The sequence below is a fragment of the Montipora foliosa genome, chromosome 1 (genome assembly GCF_036669935.1).
Source record: "Montipora foliosa isolate CH-2021 chromosome 1, ASM3666993v2, whole genome shotgun sequence".
Taxonomy (NCBI): domain Eukaryota; kingdom Metazoa; phylum Cnidaria; class Anthozoa; order Scleractinia; family Acroporidae; genus Montipora; species Montipora foliosa.
The window spans coordinates 17,073,535-17,096,259 of record NC_090869.1 but is presented as its reverse complement, the minus strand read 5'-3'; the positions used below and the strand labels follow the sequence as shown (position 1 = coordinate 17,096,259).

Sequence of the window (22,725 nt, the reverse complement as noted above, 5' to 3'; positions counted from 1 at the left end):
GAGTGTAGGATTGAAGGGAGGAGGGAGGAGGGAGGAGGGCCAGATCTAGATCAGTAAATCTTTGTACCAACAACCGGATACACCATTTATACTTTATCCCCAGTGAAAATACTGTATCAACGGACTCCTTTGTACTCGATATTTTCTCTTGTTTCTTGCTTCATTCTCCTTTTAAGAGCTTTTTCACATCAGTAAACAAAATACGCTGTATTTGCATACGTTGTGTGCATAAGGAAAATTGTCAAATCCTGCACAGATCTCTCTGTAAATATCACATCCTCAATAACAAACACGTTTCCGATTTATGGCGCCAAAACGACCACAACTTAACAACTATAACAATGAAATCTCGTTTATACACGGTATTAAACGGAAGTACTCGAGTATTTTGGCACAAGGGCACGCTCTTTTCCCCAGAAATGTTCGTTCTTTAGTTACAGCGATGTTTGTGATACATTTGAAGTCAGCGAGTGGAACCAAATCATCCGGCTTGAAATTGAAAATATACACCGCGCTAGTTTGAGTTCTCAATGGTGCTTTCATCTCTAAAACACCCAGCACTATTCCATGATAGATTTCTTCGATTAACATTACCATAATTTCCGTTATCTAAAATCAGGAAATAACCTCAGGCCCTCGATAGAGAACGCACTGCCTCTTATCCGCTACGTTTGTGCAAATTATTTTATGCTTTGCGTGAAATCCCCCACCCTCCCTTCCCTCCTCTCCCAAAAAACCTCCCGATTTTCCCTGCGATTCTGCTTATCGCTGGTACGCCTTCATCGGCTAAAGGATTTTCCCGTTTCCTAGACCTTCACGACAACAAATATTCAGGTTAAGTCTTAAAACTGTCGGCAAGAAAGGTATGAAATCATTAACTCAATACCCCTGCTGCTCCATAGTTTGACAAGCTGCCCCCGAAAATCAAATTCCTTGATATCCTATTTCGATGGGGATGGGCAAGCTTTTAGGTTTTATCCAGATAAGAGGTATGACCAAGTAATTTTGCCCAACTGCAGCCACAGGTTGCATCAATTCGTCAAGAAGATTGATTAAAATCATGACTGAGGTTGTAAATATTACAAACGGTGAGGACATTTAGTTTTGTCAACAGCCGGAGTTGCACGTACGTCATCTCGTCGGTGATTGAGGAGAGTCACGAGACTTTTACATGCTTCCAAAAACGCTGTAACAGCAAACTCAGTCGCAACAAATGCTGCCGAAGAAAATGCTATCGCAGCGGAGAAGAGCCTACGAAATGTGCTTTAAGCCTCTCCAAAGAGCATAATAAGCTAAGCTTAAAGTTATTCCATTTTCCGTTGACCAAATGGGGGAAGGAATAACATTAACCAGGGACTTCAATTAATTACCACTATGGATCAGCAAAATACGTAAAGCAAAACACTGAAACGCTCTTTCATACATTTCAATTCTTTTTTAATGTTTCCAATACCTTGATATTTAAGTGATATTTTACTCACTACCTCTTCGAATGCACTATTTCACAACCTTAAGTTGGCGCTTCGTCCAAAAAACGAATTATGTTCAATGTTCGACCTACACCGAGTTTCTATCTTCGTACACTGAGACGTTAAAAAGCGAAACGGGTTGAATTTACAAAGCAAAACAAAAGAGAAAAAACTAATGTTTTAAATGTAAAAAATCATCGGTTGGTGTTTACCTTTTTGATGCTTCACCGTTCACATTCATTTTTCGAGGCTATTTTTTAATATTTCCTGGGATATAACAGCGCCAGCACGCAAAAGTCATATTTTACGTTTCTAGTAAACACTGTTTATTCACGAGGCTGTGTTTTTTGTAGCCTTGATCCTCTCTTTTTTGGTTTTATGCATTTACTATTCATCACGTGAAATTGTTCACGAAGCAGCTGGTGGAACTAACAAAGTTCTCGTCTTGTCGATTGCAACAACCGTTGTTAATTTCATCACCCGTTTAATCTGCTCTTTGCTTCTCTACATAACACCACAATAATCCTTCCAAAAGTTCCTTTTGCCGAGTCATGGCAAAGTTTAACTTTCTCACAAAGGATTCTCCATATCTGATAAACAGCGCGAAGATGTGATGGGCCCGGGATTTTAACTCCCACGTCAACATCTTCACTGCCGGCAAAGACAAGGGTTTGGCCAGATACGGTCATAGTTGCTGTCCTTTATCTGCGAGAACTTCGCTTATGTCGATGGCTGCGACGGCCTTCCTCTCTCACTGACATCCCGCAACTCAATGCCCGCTCACGATGAATGGCCGCCAAATCTTTCTTCTCCTCAACAATCGGCTCGGATGCTTCAAAAAGTTCGTTTTCCTTAATGTCCTCCAGGCTGGGAACAAAGCCAAACCTGGGATATTTTCGTCGTTTTATAATTCTGCGACGACGAACCACTGGCTTGGGTCCTTGCATCATGCTCTGGTCTATAGCAGCCAGGTCAGCGCAAAAATCCAGAGCGGATTTTTGGCCATATTTGAAGTCGAAATCGTAGGCTTTACCAACGTTCAAATCCATCATTGCTAGTGGTCTATCCTCGTGATGAAGACAGACCGGCGGTGGATCTTCTCGGAATGGTTCTGTTTTGCACATAGCTTCAAATTTTTCTTTAAACTTCAAGTCAACGTCTATCCCCTTCTGATGTTCTATCACAACTGAGAGAAATCAACAATTAGCTTTGCTTATACTCCTACGCTGCGTACGTGCTCGCAATTTTAACTAGATATTCAATTTCGACATAACAATTAATTATTCATAAGAGGCCGGACTGCGAACCAATCAGCGAACGATATTTTGATGGTTCGTGCTCTCTACGTGTTTAATAACAATAGGACATGATAACATCACATCGCTCCAATGACCCACAAAACAAAAGAGGTCAGCTTATTTTTTCTCGAGTTACTGTTTGATTCCATTTTGAACAACGTCGAAAACAACCACACGAGAACTAGCTTAGCCATCCTTGATGAATATTGCATCGACGTTCCTTCAAATAAGGCTTTAAGAGCGTAAAATTCTTAGGATTTTTTGCGTTTATTGAAGCGTGCTACATATTTGATTGACTATTTGAAACGTGCTTTATGTCGAATTGTTATTTGATTGACAGTTCCAGCATCCACCATCAGTGCACATTTGAGCACATCGACAAACGTGATTTCAGCATTGTACTCCCGAAAAATGCCTTTATTTCAGAACATTGAACGTAAGATCCTCTGACAGTGGCATTGGCTGCAAAACATTTCCTTAATAAAGGAGATCATTCTAAAATCAGATCCTTATGTGATGATAATATTACAGAAATGCAAATGTCACGGCTCCAAGATCAATGCAAACAAACCCGAAGGGCTGAAGCCATCTGGTCAATTTTATCTCCGGCTGCACTGGAAACCAACTCCCGGTAAAAAGGCAGCTGTGTTCAGTATCAAATATTAAAGTAGCAGGAATTCGTCAACTTTGATATGGAGCACAAATATAAGTAAAATATCGCTCAAGTACGAAAAAGAGTGAGATACGGCACGTTCTTGACCTTACTCAGTTACTCAGTGTGAATAAACCAAAGTTGGTTTGTGTTATACACAGTAAATATGAAGGTTATGCATCGTTTTCTGTGGAAGCCCGAAGCCTTTATTGACAAAGAAAGTACCTGTCCAACTTTAAATGTTCACCCTTTCATCAACGGAGAATACCAAAAGGGCGAAGATTAGTCTCGCCGCTGCAAGAATGTCCGCGCGTATTATGAAGAACCAATATTACAAAAACATTTGTCAATCTAGAAGTTCAAATGCGATTAAGTTAATCCCCAAAATCGTTCATAGTTCGACAACAAGGATAAACGACTGCATGCTTTAGAAAATGGTTCGAGTAATAGCATTGGAACGAAACGAAAAGTTGCTCAGATCTCACGTACATCTAAAATTCAGATACCAAAAATTGCTTGGATGGGCTATAATTGGCAACTATTTGGATGTAAAATTTTTATCAGTTTTTTTTACGATAGAACGAAGCTTTTAAAGGGACAGTAACGATCTTCATTTTTTTTTTTCACAAACTCCTACTTTACCTCCGATAAATGGTGATGATATTCAACGTGCAGTTTGTCCGTTTGCAGGAAAGAAGAAAGCTGACATTACGACACTCAAGAAAGATATACATGTACTCAACGTATAAAGAAATGGAAATGATTCTTCTTAAACATATCAGTATTTTTTCCTTTTGTCGTTTGGCGTAATTGCTTACGGTTGTAGTGTTAAATTGTATGTGACACAATTGACTCTTTTCACGGATAATTTTAAACAAACGATCACGAACCGTGATTTATTAATTCAAGTCAATATTAAGCACGCGTGTAGAGGTCGTAGAGCTAGAATTAAAACGTTTTATTTCATTTTTTTTCTTTCACATGTAATATCAGAAACGTAAATTTAGGGCCATTTAATCTTTAGCGAAAGAACTAAATTCAGGAAAAAGCGAGGATGTGGCAAAGTACTACTAACTCAGTAACGAAATCCAAAGGAATCCCCTTTTTTCCAAAAACGTGATCCCACGTACCGAAATGACAACAAACCGTCAAAGTCACCGATAAATATACATTGTTTTTATGTACTGGCAACATTTTCAAGGACTTCTATCCTGTATTGTAAAAGTTATCTCAACCACTTGACTGGGTATCATTAACCTTAATTTCATAAAACTTCGTGCTGTTTTAAAATATGAATCATGTCAACAAGCGAGGTGTTATTGTTAAATTTGTCACGTCTTCCATTTTGTTTCTAATGTTAAAGGAAGCCAGTACTTCATGATGGAATTCCAAAGTTGTATTCTGTGTGTTATCATAAAAGAAGCACTTCTTTCCCATGAGACATCATTTTTAGCGTTTGGCAAGGAGTCGTGGGTTAATATCTACCATTGCACTGAGAGGACTGTGCGAGAATTGGATTGAGGCACAGATTGAATGATGGCCTTGTCTAAATAAACTTGTAAACAGTAAGAAATTATGTAGCTCGTAAAAAGCACGAATAAGCAGTCCGCATATTATTTTAGCAAGTAGACAGCATAGAGTAGATTGCCGCGAGCAGCTTTGAATTTCACCGTGAATTCAACTTGACTATTTTATTTTAATTTTCCGTGCAAAATAGTCATTAAAAAACCAATCAGCTTGAAGGAAAGTTAGTGAGCGCTTACAAGTGCCTTTCGAGAACGAATCATGTTTTGAATTTAATCTGTATGAAATTCTGCCAGTCCGCTTATATATTTTTTAAATTGCATAAAACTCATTATATCGTGGCAAATTTTATCTTTTTCACTAATTTCTTCCCGGTGAGCAGATTAATGTTGCTTACTGAGAAGCCGAGAAAATAAAATTATCTTTTTGGATCTTAATTAGGCTGCACCTGTATCGTTTTCTTTCATCAAGACACGTACTGACAAGGAAACCACAACCTCGTTCACAGGCTCTCTCTCTCTTTTCCTCCCACGACAAGAGAGGAAAAGAGAGAGAGAGAGAGAGAGAGAGAGAGAGAGAGAGAGAGAGAGAGAGAGAGAGAGAGAGAGAGAGAGAGAGAGAGAGAGAGAGAGAGAGCCTGGGAACGAGGTTGAGGCAACCACCAAAAGAATCAAAGAGCATAGACGTAATCTGCTAACTCAATGTTGTACCCAATTCGAATCTCCTGGCGTTAAGATTCTTTGTATATTGTATTTGAATTATAATGTAGCATTCGCATTTAAGTGACATGGAAGTACCTGGGACAAAACGTTTTATTCCCAAAGGGTTTAAATTGGGTACAACAGTGGTTGCGGTCGTATTAGGGAGTTAACACTAGTGTCCCACTCTGTTTCTAATAAATAGCGTTTTTCCTGACCTATCTATTTTTAGAACCACTTTAGCGCCATTCGCTGTCATGGTAAACGTCAATAACAATTCAGTTGCTAATCAGCGCTGAGGTCTTTCCAATGCTGCAAGAAAGCGAGTCTCAACTATCTATTCACGTGAGATTATACTTCTTCAGGCTTGCAATGGATCATGGGATGTGTAACCTTAAAATTGTCGAATGGATGCCAAAAAAATAAGGATACTGAGGGAACGGGGAGGCGTTTTCAAAACTTTGAGTCTTGTTTTCCGCATTCGGCCGCTATCTTGGATCTCCCCTTCATGCGGACCACAGAGGGAACACCTTTAATTAGCGCGGCAAATTCAAAAAAGTTATTTCTAAAAATAGATAGGTCAGGAAAAATGCTACCTCACTTAGGGAAGCCAGTTGGAGGCTCCTACTGATGGACTCCTGGAGAAACACAGTGTAACACTAGTGTTAACACTAATCTAGTGTCAACTCTCTGGTGTCTTAAATCCCTAGGGGAACTGTGAATAATAGAACTTGATGTAAAACTAGTGTTTGCCTTGTAGGCCACTTCGGAAAATACCATAATACTCTTTGTTTGTCCCCCACATTTTGAATAGGCATTGTTTCCAGTTTCTCTTGGGACTTAACAATGGTCCCAAGAGAAAACAAAAACAATGATTATGCAAAATATGGGGGTACAAACAAAGAGTATCAAGGAATTTTCCGAGCAACCACTGAGCAATAGATTGTTTTCACGTGACGTCACGGCGGCCATGTTGGTGTCCCTAAACAAAGGAGCGGTGGTCATGTTGATGTCCCCGAGTAATCCTCCGGGAATTGGGCTCTATTATAATGCAAACGTTTTCTTTTGTTTCGGGTGGAAAAGTAAGGTTACTGATCACGTGAGTGAAAACACTCTAAAGGACTTGATTTAAGACTAGTGTTAACTCCCTTATGCGACCGCAACCAATAAGAATACGAAAAAATGGATAGGTTTAATGAAGAAAAACATACGATCTGCGCACGCCCTGTTGTGACACATTGGTAGATTTTTTTTACTGTTCTCCTAACAAAGACTGACATGAAATGACAAAGTTTGAGGTTATGTGGAAGCATCGATTTTTATCCCTAACATCCACACTGCTCAGTCATGCCTGTTTTGTTCCAGGAGAGTCGGTGTACACACTTTCGGAGAAGAACGACTTGCCAGTTGGAGTAATCATGAAATGTTTTAAGTAATCCGAAGTTACATTAGTTTTCAATACGTTCTCGTTGCCTTTTTCGTCGTTTTTGCTTGTAAGCTCCACAAAATCGATCTTTTGCGGATCAAAGTGGCACCAGTTTGTCATGACAGCGACCATGACAACGATACATTTACCAAGTATGAGGCTTTCTGCCAGCTCATGTCTAAGCACGTTTTCTCTCTGTTTGTATCATGCGCTATCCTAGTGCGCAAGGTAAGTCTCAAGTTAATGAAGCGGACATTATCGTCCAACCAAATCATTACCATTGAGTATTGGAAAACGCGTTAAAATCCTGCGGTTATGATGTTGACGCAGCTGGAATGACAAAACAATGAAAACATTTCGTCATTTCGTTTCGCTAGCTGCAAAAACGGAAAACCTTGAACTTGTTGGTTGTCCTTGCTTTTTTGTCATACTCAATTTCGGATCCATAAAGCTATCTTCGCCGGGAACCAGCGAGAATGATCGCGCGATCGCTAACTGCACCTTACAGTGCTTTACATGAAAAGATAAAACTGAACGAAGAAGCATTAAAAAAAAAAAAAAAAAAGGTCGAAGGCATTCCGTGTTGTGAACCAGGCAAAGTAGCCAAATTGCAGAACTAAAGAGCCCGCCGAGTATTAGGGACGACAAAATCTTGCTTTGCCGGCGGTTTAAACCAGGAAGACGGTAGCAAAACACGACTCATGATTTCTTCCCCAGCTAAAGATGACAGTGAAGCAATCATCGGGCGACGCACATGAACTTCAAGTGATGTAGTGTAAGTGTTAGATATAATCCTGGAATTTTCTGGAAGATTATGCAAATGACATGTGTGCAACTGCAACCAAGCAGAACCCAGGAAATATTGGCTTTCTCAGTCAAAAACAAATACTGTAAACACCGAATTTGTTTTAACCTACCTCGCATTACTTTAAAATCCTTGAGCACCATGCAGTGTCGGCGTAACCTGTGACGAGTAATGAAAAAAAATAATATTAAAATTAAAACGCTGTAAGCGATGCTAGATTCGAGAATTATTCAAGTTGGTGTTAATTAAAAGGACGAGCGCAGGCTCGTCCGAGATCAAAATAATAGGCAAAGACCTATTGTATCGTTGTAAGAGATATTACGAATTCGATTGTTTGCTGACTGATATGATCAGTTAACAATTCTCAACGCTACTTGAATAGAAAAGACTGAAATTAAAGTTCCTATTCTCCTTGCCAATGAGTTCGCTAGCGAAATTACCCGTTTCATGATGGTTACTAACTGATTGGTTATAAAATATGCTCAAAAAGAGTTAATTCGGAAAATTCTCATTTAGACAAGTTTAAGATGAGCAAGAAGGCTTCAAGTACAAATGAAAACTGGCAGGTACAAAAGTCGGACAGGATTAACTCGAATCGCTCACTTCAGATCGACGTAAAAAGAATGATAAGGGTTCGAGAAATCATCCTAATCCTCGGTGAAATCGGGGCAAACGTTTAACAGTTAAACTGTTTTTCCTTTGATTCGAGGTGAGCGAGTTGATCCGTTCCGACTTTTGAACCTGCCTAGTAAAAACCTGGAAAATAATAGCTTCCTTGCTTCGGAACTGCGCTCTCCCTGGATATTTCAGTGGTGCGGATCCTGTCAAATGGCTCTTATTCAACAGAAAAGTTTGACAATAAAGCTTCCGAGAATGTAAATAAGCCGTCAACGACACCCGCTGAAAAGCGTGAACTCGCTTACTGGCAACAAGACACACGTGATATCGAAAGCCGGCGACATCGCTTCAAGACGCCGGTTGGGGATTTAAAAAGGTCGATTGTGTCAAACTAAAATACAAATCGAGATAAAACAAAGTTTTTTTAAAATGGAAAATTGGTCTTCTTTGTACACAGTAATACGACCTTTTAATGCGGTACAGTTCCGCAAGGTAAGAGCGACCAGGCACATGAAGCTACAAACTCGCAAACCTTTCCGTACCTGAGGTAACAAGTAACTGGGAGTTTCTCTCTTCCCCCGATCCCTAACCAAAACAAGCGTTAATTCCTTCGCATTTCGGTTATTTCTCGCTAGCGTATGCATGTGTTCAAACTGTGGCAATTTATTTTTTCAATGTCTTATTTGTCAAGACTATTCTATTTTTTGACTTGATTGAGCGAGTCAGGGATCATCACTTGGCAGCCCTTCTTTTTGTTTTAGTTAAAATAAAGAAATAGCTAGATAGATAAATGTGTTACAATTTGACTCAAAGATGTTTGTTTGATAGAAAAGGTGAAAGAGTGTGATCCAAACGCACCACGTGGTTTCCATCATGTGATAGTCCGCATTGTATGCAACTCGAAATCCATTTGCATTATGCTTCGTTCTGCCAAAAAACGTGACCCTTGGGAAAGAGAAAACAACATATATACCTATCAACAAAAAGCGCTTCTGCCTTGAAGCGCCCCGAAGGAAACCTTCCCGCCTGATCGCAAGCTCTATGACTTTTTCCAGCAACGCTAGCTGATCTTGCTTGACTGGAGCTCATGTTATCATTGCAAAGTAAAAACGTTGTTTATCAGGTCTACCACGTGTTTTGTGACGCGAGCAACAAGAATTGTATGCTCTCAGCGTTAGTTGTTTCCAAACGCACGGGCAATCGGTGCCCAAACCAGTCCGATCATAGTGTTAATTCTATGCAACAATTGTCTGGTACAATAAATGTCTGGTAATTAAATATCTAATTAAATGCCCAAAGTCTCAAATGGTTTACATAACGAGTGATCATGTAAGTTGCACAATATATCAGCCAGCGTAGCAGGCGTATAAAGGGGAGGGAAGACAATGATCATTGGTTAAAAGAGCATAAATAATCGTGCTGCACGTGCGGCACAGATTTTAGCTCATATTTTTCCGGTACTTTGCATAACGAAGACGTAAAATCACCAAATTTTAGGTTTTGACGACAACATGCGCACGCAACAGAGAATCTTTCATACTCTATTTTCAGTCAGTAACTGCTCGTATCGATATTTTAAGGATAACTCGCCCACATTGTATGAAGTGAACGAGATAGAATAATCACGAAAGACTTCTGCTAGAGCCCACGTCGCCGTCGTAGATCATGCGGTCCCTATTGACGGACGTCTGGTCTTGAGGAACTGCGGTTCGCCAATTTATAATGGTAATTGAACTGAGTGGAGTGCAATTTGTTCTGAAATTCAAAATCGAACTCGAGTTCGATTCGGACCAAAATTCAAGTTCAATTAACACTTAATTACATGCATCTAGAAATTGCTCAAATACAGGATTTTAGTCAGTACCAATCTGTCTAATTTAGTCAGTTCAATTTGCCAATTGCCACTGAAAGTTGGAAACTCCCCTAAATGTAATTCTTCAGCCTGAAGGAGCTCATTATCATCATTCGGAAACTGTAAATAAATAATTTTTCATTTTGCGATTCGTGAATAAATCGCACTGCTGAGAGCCAATCAGATTGCAAGGATCACCAGTGATGTAATAAAAGTGAAAATCAACTGTGACAGTTAAATAAAGATCCATTTTGAGTGTGACTCGAGGACACTCGGGATAAATCCGAGAGTTCATCAGGGGTCCAACCAACGACCATACGATTACCAGTTCGGATGCTCTGGCTACCCTGACCGAGACTTCTCGAAAATTGGCCGTTAAACTCGGGTTAGGTGATGAATGTTCTCACAGCAGTAAAAGTGATTTATGCCTTTCCGACACTGACTAACTTTTGCTGGAAGGAACGTTTCGATCGAGATCCTTGGGAAGGACCTCAGAGAGAAGAATATTCTGTTGTCAAACGACTCATTGTGGCTGCTGGTGCACACGATCTGCTCAAACCTCAATGCTTTTCTTTTGTGAAAGAACAACAACAACAACAACAACACATGTTGGCATGACAAAAAGACGATTAAAAAAAAAAAAAAAAAAACAAGGAGTGTCACCCAACATCGTTGGCAGATCAGATCACACCAATATATGAAAACAACTATACTCAAGCGCCTACCCTAAGCGAGAACAATGCGATGTCTTTCGAATTCAGTTGACGAGTGATGACAAATGGTTGCGAGTACGAGAAGCAGAAGGCAACTTTATCTGGACACGTAATAGAGTGGTGATAATAGAGCTTTCCTAGAGGCTCGTCTTCAATAGCGATGCCAGCTAGCCTAGACGACACATGCAATACAGGAAGACGAACTAACTTGTAGAAGGAAACGAGTTTGCTTTCTTTATTCCCATGAATTTGTAATCGATACAAGATAAGCGACAGCACTGGCCAGTTATCCATGGCCAGATAGCACTTTAAAGTCACACCAACTTTATAAATTAACAGATAGACTTAAAACGAAGCATCAATTTGAACCAGAACACATGATATGCTTCCGACCGATGGCCGTAAGAACCGTCCATAAAGAAGGGATGCAAGACCATGCTTTCCCTTAACATAGGAATGAGCAGTTGCCCATCTAATACGTTGACAACGGACAACACAGTCGCAATGAAATCTGAAATCCTTTTATTTTTTCCTGCCAACACTAACTTACTAAATAACTATAAAATGGACTTCATGCAAGTCACGATATCCGAGGTATTATGGTCGAAAAAATAAAACTTTAAACTTCTTTTCTAGCGGCTCAAATGATTTTAGATACTTGTCAACTGATAAATCCCAATCGTACCCAGATTACGTTTTGGACGAAAAACACTTTTTCGTTCCCGAAAATGTTTCTCAGTATCTTGTGGTACAAAGTTACGTTAAGCAGTAGTTTCAAGTGTTTATTTGGCATTGTAGAACCTTCAAATGTTCCTTCTTAGAGAGATTTTTCAATATACAAAACTATTGGAGTAATAGAAAACCCCAAAATAAATATGATTTTAAAAATTTCTTGATTTGCTGTCTCTTTTTTTTGCCCTATAATGAAAGAGGAGTTGTTCACATATTGCATTTAATTAAAATCGAAACCCCAGAATAAAAGAATCCCTCTGCGATGGGCAGAAACTCGAAGTTTACTGCACATGGTAGCATTTGTGCAATACTTTTGGCAAGACTTTTAAGCTCTGCTAGATGGATACCTCATGAAAGTTCAGAGCTACATTTAATGTCAGATGCTGAGATTCATTGCAAGAAATAATAATAATAATAATAATAATAATAATAATAATAATAATAATAATAATAATAATAATAATAATAATAATAATAATAATTACAGCAGCTGTTGTACAAACAAGATGAAGAAGTCTTGGTTTTTAAAATTTTTGGCGATTATAGCACACTTTAAAAGTTGAAGTCCTGTAAAAGAACTCGCTTCCTCTTTATGAAGCTGTTGGGTTTGGAAAAAGGATGTAAATATGGAGAAATTCCGGGGTTCGACTGAAGCTTATGTCTATCCATGTTATTTTGTAGACAGCTAATTACAATAAATGATTGGGCGGAAAAAGGACAGCATAGATTAACTCAGCTTAAAGCAACATCGCGAATTTTTCTTTTTTAGCTATGAGGTATTCAACTCTGTGAATGAATAAAGTTATCCAAGTTCTTCTCCTATAGCGGATACAAAATCCTCGATTGTCAGAAATATTTTTTTAAAGGTGAATTGGAGTACTGAGGAGGTGCTAAAGTAAAGATTTTCCTATTTCAATTGGGGACGAGATGCCATTCCACGCCTTACTCTGCTTAAGCACCAACACCGCCGACACATCTTTTTCTTAATTCACAGTTGCAATACACACTCTTTTCATCTTGAAGACTGTCTTGCGATGTCGTGTAACCTCTGCACTATTGTCTTAAAGTGGTTGGCTTTCGTCTTGGAAACACGTGTTCTATTGGAAATTTCCCGCCTCTGTTTGGTTTCTAAAAGCAGCAAACAAAACCGTTAGCTTCTTAAAGAAACAAAAAACAAAGACAACAACAACAACAACAACAAAGTGAGAATATAGCAGTTATGGGACTCGCATGAGCAAACGAAAAGCAATATTTCTGTTTTTGTTCCCACCAAGCGATTACTTCATCTTGCTTTGCATTCCAAATTATTATGAACTCCGTTGAAGTTAAGGAAGGGGATTGAAAATGTACCTTTAGTTACTCAGGGGTTCAACATAAGCAAAGAAGCTTTTACTCATGAGCGAGATAGTAAGAGGCCATAGTCTATTCCTGGTTTGACGTCAAAAACTTCTTTGCAATGAAGAAATTCTTTTTAAACTCAGTTGAACATGAATTAATAAGCAGTACATTGTACCATTTGTGATCAAAGACAGACAATTACCTCCTATCTACTCAATCACAGGTATAGATTATATATAACTAAACTTAACTTGTGCTGAGGTTTGGAGCACCGTAAGTAAAAAAGACACTTAAACCGTTGTTTTGATTTCACTTACTCTGACCACAGATTTCGTTGCACTGCTGTAAAGAGTCGAACTTATTCTCATTTCCAAGGCAGCTGTAGTATTTGAATGGTTCGCACATGTTGGCAGCAGAGTTAAAGAAGTATTTCAGCACTTCGGTGCCACATTTGTTGTTCTTCCAAACATTTGTGCAGATTGAATAACTAGTCCCTATGAGATAACAAAAAAAAAAAAAAAACAGTGAACGCTCGTGAAACAGTCCATCGCCGAGATGCCGCCTTGCTCGGGAGTCGACTTACACAGGAAGTTCTCCTTAAACTCCCATACTAGTACATAGCTCTGTATCTTCCAATTTAAAGGTAACAAGACTTCAAGATTCTCGTCATATATGCGCCAGCAAGTAAAAACAAAGGAATTTTGCCATTAACTAAACAAACCTTAGAAATCTTGGGTTTGCTCGACCGGAAATTCCGAACTTTTAAGGTAAAAAATTTGCGATCAATTTTTCGAAAGTAAAAGCGTGCTCCGTGGGCCCAAACTCTCTCGGTGAATTTGCGCACAAAGAGGAAATGAGATATATATGCGAATCCTAATGATTTCCCAATGCGGGGATACCAGTATACTCTTACCATTTTAACAAGCCAAGGACCGATTGATTACACTTGTCAATCGCGAACAACGCTATTCACTATGTAATGAGTGGCACCACAGAAAAATAACGTGCAGTGCTTAAGAGAAACTTTCGAAGCTTTTGGAAGACAAATTTAGTTGGGCGGTTTTCGTTTAGAGTAACATATAAAGTTTTAATCAGATTGTTAATGTATGCAGAGGTTCACAATCCCAAAATATATAAAAAGAGACGAAGTGTTAAACAGTTGATGATCTTATGGATCGTTAAAGACGGATACGATTTGTATCTTTTATAGGAATATAACGTTCGATATTTATTTAGAACTATAAAATTCTCAGACGTGCGCACTGAGTCGTCCTGGTCGGAACGGAAAACTAAGGATGGAGGACAAGGATACGAACAAATACCTTTCAGGTTAAAGACGCTAACAAGACAGGAAACAAAGGACATCCGTCGTTATATTGTAACAGCTCATTCCTATTCGTGAAATACTGAGAAGAATTAAGGGCTAATATGTTAAAGTCGTGAGGTATGGCACGCAACTATAGATCACTATACACGCAAGCAAAGCGGCGAGATAAGAACAAAGCAATTAAGTGTGTAACAGGCAATTATAGATCATGAACGCCTAGTTAGAATAACAGCATGACCACATTTTAGATTCGCATTGAAACACCTCAATGGTACTGAAAAGGAAAAATCAAATTAGTAATTTCATAAGTTATATTTGCCCCTATATAGGCTGGCCAAAATTTGAAGATCTCATGCCAACTTGTCGCACCCACACCTCGGAAAAGAAACAACCCAAAAGGGAAACATAAACGTTGTATATGAATAAATAACTAATTGTTTTTAAGTGATCGCTACTAGAACGAGGTGTATCGTTTGCAATATCTACGTTGATGAACCATTGTTAAAGTAGCCTGGTCAAAGTATGGAAACTGAAATAACGGAAATAGTTCATCAGTTGATCCAATAATAACAGCTAAATGAATCCTGCACTTTTTTCTCAACCGTATTTCAAAGCAACTCGAATAGCCTTACGATTTGGTCCGTACATTACATTTACAAACAAAAGAGCGAATTATTTTTGCACCAAACGTTTTTGCCTGTTGTCACGTGACCAGGCCTTGTTATCTGATCGACAACAACATGGCTGCCGCCGAAAAGTGAGGCACACACGGCTAATTTCATAGTCACTATATTCTTAACTCATTTTGTGAATCCGATGATATGAGGCACACACGGCTAATTTCATAGTCACTGTATTCTTAACTCATTTTGTGAATCCGATGATATTCCCTAATTTCAATCCGTTTGAAGGGATTTAACTCGAACGCACGACAGCAGATTGAGCAACCGAGAATTCCGGGCGGCACGATGCCAGCACATCCCACTTTGGCGGAAGCTCTTGAAGGACGAAGCATATGACAACGGGCACTATACAATGATATGGAAGTGGCCTTGGCGTTCAGGAATCGTGGTAATACGACCAAGCCATCGATTAACCAATTTTTCTACCAAGGAAAAAAAATTCTTCATATGTACAAGATGGAGACTTGGTGTAATCGTGTAAAAAAATGGTTGCGGTTAGTAATCGTGGTGAAAGTACATGAAGTAGATCATGACTGAGGGCATGGTATAGATCTACGTTACAACTGACCACATCGTGGTACATGCAAGCGAAGAACTATCATTATGACATAAACTTAAGCATGTCTGGGATTTTAGAGGCAAATTCAGATACACGTAAAGAGGATGCGTGAAGATCATCTGCAAATCACATTTATAGTGCATGAATGCAACTGAGCCGGTCATACTTGAAACTTTCAAACTATGAACTTGTCATTCAAATTTGTATCATCCATAGACTTTTGCTATGTCCTATATATGTGCGTGCGTTTAACGATGAACCAGAATAAACTCAGCTGAACATAAAATCACAATCAAACAAAGTATATGTACATGCATTCCCCGAAAGGACAAGATCTGTCTTGTGTGATGTAGTTGACTTGTACATTTATTTTTTTCAGTCACAAGGGGGTCATTTCCTGGCAAGGATGTCGTGCAAATAACGAGCTTTTGAAATCAAATCATTATCAAGATTACATCGTGCAAAATTTAACACTCTCTTCGAAGAATTCGTTTTTGTTAGTCTTCTCACCATTTTCAGTTCGATGGAAAAGTGATTTTCGTTGCAAAGGAAAAGTGAATTCATTATATCGAATGCCCGAAAGCGGCATGCATGAGATACGTGCATGATGAACAATCAAATCTATACAACAGCGTGCTATGCCTCTCAAAGAGGGCAAAAGGGTTTTTTGAGAGTGCAAAGCTCACTTGAACCAGCATAACTGAATTTGACCGGTTTGAATGAATGTGTGAATGAATGAATAAGTATATAAGCAAGAAGCTGTGCAAAAAATACTGCCAAAGGCCCACGGTTCGACGTCTTTATAACACAATCACCAAGACTGTAAAGTAACAAATTACCAGTTCCTAGCATAGTTAGTACGTGACAGGGGAGAAACTAACTAGGGTTTGTAGGTTTTTTTAAAATTAGCATTGATTACGATACTGAACAAATACCTTCGCGCGGACAGAGTCATTTGACTGTCTCATCACATAGATAATCTTTATTCGAAAGCTTTAGCCCACCTTTAGAATGTGCAAACGGACTCTTGTTGGCTAAAGAATAGAGAGATGTTACAGTTTAGCATCGCAAACCAGCACGAAATTCGCGCTTCGCGACCAAAAAACAAAGGACTAATTTAACCCTTTAACTCCAAAGAGTGATTGATATAAATTTTCACAGGCTCAATACATTGTTAAGCAAACTGGTTGCACGAATAAAGAAATTTATCACCGGGGCTTTTTTTGTCCAAACATATCATCAAATTCCCATAACTGACATAACGAGTGATGTATGGCACTCAGTAAGGAGAATTAACATTCAGATCTTGGGAATGAAAGATTTAATTTTGGATCATTTCTTGCCTGTTACAGGCATCGAGAATGTTCTTAAGAGAGGAACAAGTAATTATATGGAAATTGTTACAAAAAAGTATCAGAAACAGGAGCCCTGCCTTTCACCGTTTCACGTAAGCGGTCCTTGAGGAGACAGTCAGATGACTCTGTCCGCGCGAAGGACACAAATGGCAGCCTACTGTTTCTCGTTTCATGCAAACACGATGCCAAATCTCTAATGTTTTCTTGCTTTTCATACCCCTGAACATTATATAATTATAATTATACACGTCGCATAATTTCTTACTTCAGTCTCAGTCCATAATGGCGTCCTGAAGACCGTGATGAAACACCGGATCTGTTCGGATATCTTAGCTAAAAAATTGAAGTGCCCGAATATTTTAGGGAATGATATCTTCCTTTCAGAAATTGCTACTGAACGTTACCTTCTATGAACCAGCGAACCATTTGCTCATCCGAAACTGCTAGGTGACCTTTTTTAAGGGCAAATATTGAAAAAAATATCCCTTAGGAAAACGTAAGGGACTACTTTTCCCTCGTTCCGATCTTTTAGGTGATGTTTTAGTAAAGAAATCTATAGCTGTTTGGCAGCGTAAAACCGAAATTCTTTAGAACAATTTGACACTCCCGAACACATATTTCACCGAAGATTATCGTTGGGCGCCCCTAACAATTAAACGATTCTTTAAGCAATTGCAAAATCGAGAAATTATCATCAACGAAAACTTTAATTTGAGGGCACGCAAAATTAAAAAAAAAAGAAGTATGAGATGCATTTGGGCACAATGTGGAACTTTCGTAGATCACCATTTTATTTTATTTATTTTACTTATTTACTACAAATTTCCAACGCTAAGACTCACAAAAATAAAAATGGATTCAAACTGAATAGCGGATAAAATAAGATAAATAAGTCCAGTCGTAAAAAAGGAAGACTCGTGACTTCACTTCCAACCAAGGCATTATAAAAAAAGAAAAAGTGCCTCCTTAACTTACCAACCAAGGCATTACTAGACCACCTGGTGACAACTCCAATATTAGTCTTCAATTACATGCTTGATTCGTGCAGTTTTGCACACTTCGTGGCTGTGTATATCAATTGACGGGATCCCCACTTCATTAACATGGGAATGGCTACTAAGCTGACTGGGTCGCGATAACCGTTCTTCCGGTACTATACTTAAGATTTAATACGAGCTTCCCACGATAAACGGCTCTTTTTTCTACGCACGTTATCGTATATGATCATAAACCATGGCATGCCTGTGAACCACAGAAGAATTATTTCTTAAGATAGTTAACTCACAGCATCTAAATCGAATCTCATAACTCCAGTCTCTATGTATAAAGTTCTACTGAAATAATTTCAATAAAACCTCTTATTGCAACAATCGTTATTGTCCCAGTGGTCGAAGTCCAACATATGTCTGATGCATGGGCACGTGACTACATGGTGCTATGTGACTGAGATTTAGCACGCAAAAGCAGAGCTCAGGAGAATGTGACAAAAAACACGAACACGTCCACAAAACGTGTAAACGAAACAGTCATGTATTGTTATTATAACCGCAGAAAATTTAATACAGTTTTAAGTTTTAGTTACACACCGTAGACACGTGTTGTCGATTATCACGACTCCAATCTTCCGGGTGAGGGCGTTTTGACTGTCAGGTAGGCTATTGACGTAATTGTAGTCTGTTGCAAGGATTAGATTTCGTAAGAGACCAGAGGAAGGCGGAAGGGGAGGACCACCCAAGTAAAGGTCTGGTACCCAGCCATCCATGGATCCGAATGATTGACAGTTTATTCAGGTTCAAACAGGTATAGAGAGAACCAGAAGAGCCACAGTAGAGAAATCACGACTGATTTGGTAAGCATGAATGCAAATGAAAATGCGAACATGTCTCCTTGAAAGAAAGTATTGTACTTTTATAAAAAGAGTGGACCTGAACAAGAACTGGACGACATCAACTTGAGCGAAAAGAACCTGAACGAAAGAGTAGACAACGCGAAATCAAAAGAACAATGCTGATGATAATGAAATGTCAACATTCTCGGGACAATAGGGATTTAGGTAAAGGATTTATGTGGTGGGAGTGGCAAATTCTCCGTAAAAGAGAGCTTCCTCGGAGGCCACAGAACTGAGTTAAAAGTAAAAGTGCGTTAAAAGTAAAATTGAAAAACCACGAGATACTGTCATCTTAACTGGACAGCTCAAGAAATACAGCACGATAGACAACACAGAAGATTCTAAAAGTCTTAACGTCCCCTTCCTAATCAGGCTTACAGTTAGGTTTGTCTTAAAGTAAATGTTCACGTCCACTGGAGAAGAGGGGTTTAGGAGGCATTTCTGTGACGTGCATCGACCGTTTTTTTCGAAACGAGTACGTTAAGTTGAAGAGAATCTGCGACCAGGATCTTCGTTGGAAAATATGGTGAATTATTGGGAGGTAAAAAGAAAAACAAAGATGGCAAACATGATGAGAACCAAGCGGGAGACTGGGATGCAATTTCCAAAAGTCCCCGGGCGGTTCGCTTCGTTCGGCAATCGCTCTTATTAATGGCGCCTACAAGTATTCCGGTCGAGTCCAAGGATGGGAGAACACTCAGTAACATTTATCAAAAGCGTTCCTTTTTTTAGATAATGTGCAATGGTCCAGTCTCGGATTTCGCATGAAAAAAAGAAGAGAGTCGCGGTTAAGCGGTTCAGGGTAGCCTGCCAGCAGGCTCTTTTGTAGCCGCGAGAGGATTGGGGTGGACAAAAGAGCCTGCTCGCAGGCAAGGTTCAGGGGAATACTTTGCATTTTTGGTCCAAGAAAAAAAGCGGAAAATGAGAAATTGTCTCCCTGACCGTCGACTCCGTTCTTTTGTTCTTGATTACTTCAAAAATAGCCAACTACAATCGATAAGGGCAAACTGAACTTACCACAAATGTTTTTGCACTCCTGAAAGTTGGATGAAGTAGTCTGGATCGAGCAACTGTTTTGTAAGTCCGATAAATAATTAGCACAGGCCTGTGTCAGGCTTTTCTTCTTCGCCGGAGAGAGAGCATCTTGAATTTCAGACAAACATGGACCGTTGTCTGCAGGAAGAGAACATAGGCTCCCTGCAAATTGAGAATAAAATTTCCAAGTTTTAGGATTCTCCTTCATTTCTCAAGAATGGTTTGTTCATCCTATGCTCTTCCGTTTTTAGGGGTGGTAACGATGATAATTAAAATTTCCCTCACTTTGAACACTTAACCTCATCGAGTGATTCTCCTAAATAACCCTTGAGAACAATTGTGAATAAGCAAATCAATAAATGATATCCTCGAAAGCGACGTTATTTCTCTGAGGATGACCCTTCAAGGAATTTTCTTTTTATTTCATTTTGAGTCGTATAGATCTACTTTGATGTACATTAGGCCTGTGAATTAGAGTGTTTTTGCGCTTTATGCATGTGAGGTATGCTAGGATGATAGTAAATGTTGGTAAAATCACTACAGCTCAAATAATTCACTCGATGTTTTATTTTTGGGTTACTCACTTTGAACCCTCGACATGTTACCCTCGACCCTCGACAAAATTTCAGACTCAACCCTCTCTATTTAACACAGATTCCACGTTGCCGTGCGTCTGTTCTCGTAAGGCGGGGGTACACCTGAAAGCCGTTTTCACGCGGCTTAAAATCGGTTTAATGGAAATATCTCGTTCGCGTTTCAAGCAATACAAAAACCCTATGCTTAAAACACAAATCAATGTTTTAGGGTGTTTTGTAAATTTGTTGGTGATTTTTCGGTATATTTGGGAGATAGTTTGTCTCAAAAGAGTAGTAAAATTTGGAGAAATAAGAAATAGTTGATATTTGATGTAGTTTAAAAACTAGAATTTGAAGTTAAAAATTGATATATGGACATCCAAACAGTCCCCTACCAACCTGGTGTGCTCATAGGAGAAAACCAATCAAAATGCATGCATTATTGAGTTTATTTTATACAGAACCTCTTCTATTTAAATAACTTAAAGTGCATGTCACCTAAACACAGTTTTCCACTTTATTTATTCTCCGATATTTTCTTGTGTTACTTTTAGAACCTTTGGATTTAAAAATTCTCTTTTTTTATTTGCTTTGTAAGACGGAAAAATGGTCATACTTTGATTTATAACTGAGCAATGAAGGGAATGGGTTCGATATACCGAGTGACGTCACAAATTAATTTGCATCGTTTTTCAAAGAACCAGCAAAATGCAAAGCAGTCTAAGACGTCGACCCGACCCATTCCCTTTATCGCTCGGTTACGGATCAAAGTATAACCACATTTTGCGTCTTCCAAAGCAAATAAAAACGTGAATGTTCAATCAAAAGGTTCTAAAAACAACAGAATGTATTTGGGACGCTTTCGGAGAATAAATGAAGTGGAAAACTGTCTTGAGGTGATAGGCACTCTAACGACATTTCAACCACACTGACCAATTCTACACGATGGACCGGAGTAGCCAGGGAGACATTCACAGGTGCCGTTATTACAAATTCCACCATTCATACAGTCTGGTTTGCACGAAGCTGAAAAAAGAAAAAAAAATTAAGATAACAGAGGACATAACACTTTGAGTCTCAGCATTACTATAAGAAACAGATATGTGTAGAGAAACACGTAATGAGATGCACAAGTCAACGGTTTTCATTAAGCGTTACAAAGCGTTCCCTTTAGGGTGCAGGGATGGCGCAGTGGTGAGAGCACATCCATCCCACAAATGTGGCCCGGGATCTTCCCAGACTAGGCGTCATATGTGGGTTGAGTTTGTTGGTTCTCTACTCTGCACCGAGAGGATTTTCTCCGGGTACATGTACTCCGGTTTTCCCCTCTACTCAAAAACCAACATTTGACTTGATTTGCGTTAATAATTAATTTCAGTTTACATTGTCCCTAATATTAGTACTCCAGCGCTTGAACGACTAGACACTTAAATCAAGTTCACTTCCTTCCTTTCCTTTCCCTAGCTCTGCTTCCCTACTTCGATGTCATTTGTGTCTAGCAATACAGACAATTAACATCATCATACAGTGTCCCCGCCAAAACTCCAGTCCTCAAGTCAAAAACAACACGTTAATCCGAACCCTTATCTTATTGCTAGAAATAGGTAGCATAGAATTAAAAGAAGTTTTTCATGTTGGATATGAAAACTGGACGCGCATCTATAATTACGTGCTTTCTTCTGGATATTAACGCAGTTATCAAAACTGTTCCAATTTTTGTCTGGTCCGCGTCATCCTCTCTTAGCTTTGTTCACACGCCATATCACTCGTGAATGCAACAAAGATTCGAAGGAAAAAATAAAGGAACACTGCTACTTACATATCTCGCATCTTTTGCCGCTGTAGCCTGGTGAACATGTACAGCTCTCGGGCTCTGTGCACTCGCCATTATGCAAACAGTAGTTGTTGCACACCGCTAAGGTATAAATATAAATCCAAATGTTTGCTTTCCTTATTTGTGTGCATAAGGTCTGTACCCCAAGCATCCTCAAAAACCTGGGGACAGTCAGTCGGGTCACAATTAACGGGATAAAGAAACCCCGGCCAAAAATGAGACTGGCAGCAGTTTAACAAGACGGGTGCCCGTCTGGTAAACTTCGGCCAGTCTCGATTTTGCCTCGAAATTACTTCGTCCGGTTAGGGTTAAAGTTAGGGTTAGGGTTAGGCCACACCTCTAGG

The 22,725-nt window shown here is 39.2% G+C and overlaps 2 protein-coding genes across 2 annotated transcripts in view; both read right to left on the bottom strand.

Moving 5' to 3' along the window:
* Positions 1-1,415: 1,415 nt before the first annotated feature.
* Positions 1,416-9,598, bottom strand: LOC137991424 (uncharacterized). The gene is made up of 3 exons (XM_068836517.1): positions 9,464-9,598; positions 7,985-8,031; positions 1,416-2,655 (listed from the first exon to the last, which is right to left on the bottom strand). The coding sequence occupies exons 1-3, from the start codon at positions 9,577-9,579 to the stop codon at positions 2,171-2,173; spliced, it is 648 nt and encodes a 215-aa protein (XP_068692618.1). The 5' UTR covers positions 9,580-9,598; the 3' UTR covers positions 1,416-2,170.
* A 1,130-nt stretch (positions 9,599-10,728) lies between these two features.
* LOC137991413 (uncharacterized) overlaps positions 10,729-22,725 on the bottom strand; it is a 96,002-nt gene continuing 84,005 nt past the window's right edge. Inside the window, exons 73-77 of the mRNA XM_068836510.1 lie at positions 22,367-22,462; positions 21,481-21,573; positions 19,955-20,134; positions 13,443-13,619; positions 10,729-12,915 (exon numbers count right to left, since the gene is read on the bottom strand). Coding sequence (XP_068692611.1) covers positions 12,800-12,915; positions 13,443-13,619; positions 19,955-20,134; positions 21,481-21,573; positions 22,367-22,462 — 662 coding nt within the window. The 3' untranslated portion in view covers positions 10,729-12,799. The remainder of the gene's footprint in view (positions 12,916-13,442; positions 13,620-19,954; positions 20,135-21,480; positions 21,574-22,366; positions 22,463-22,725) is intronic.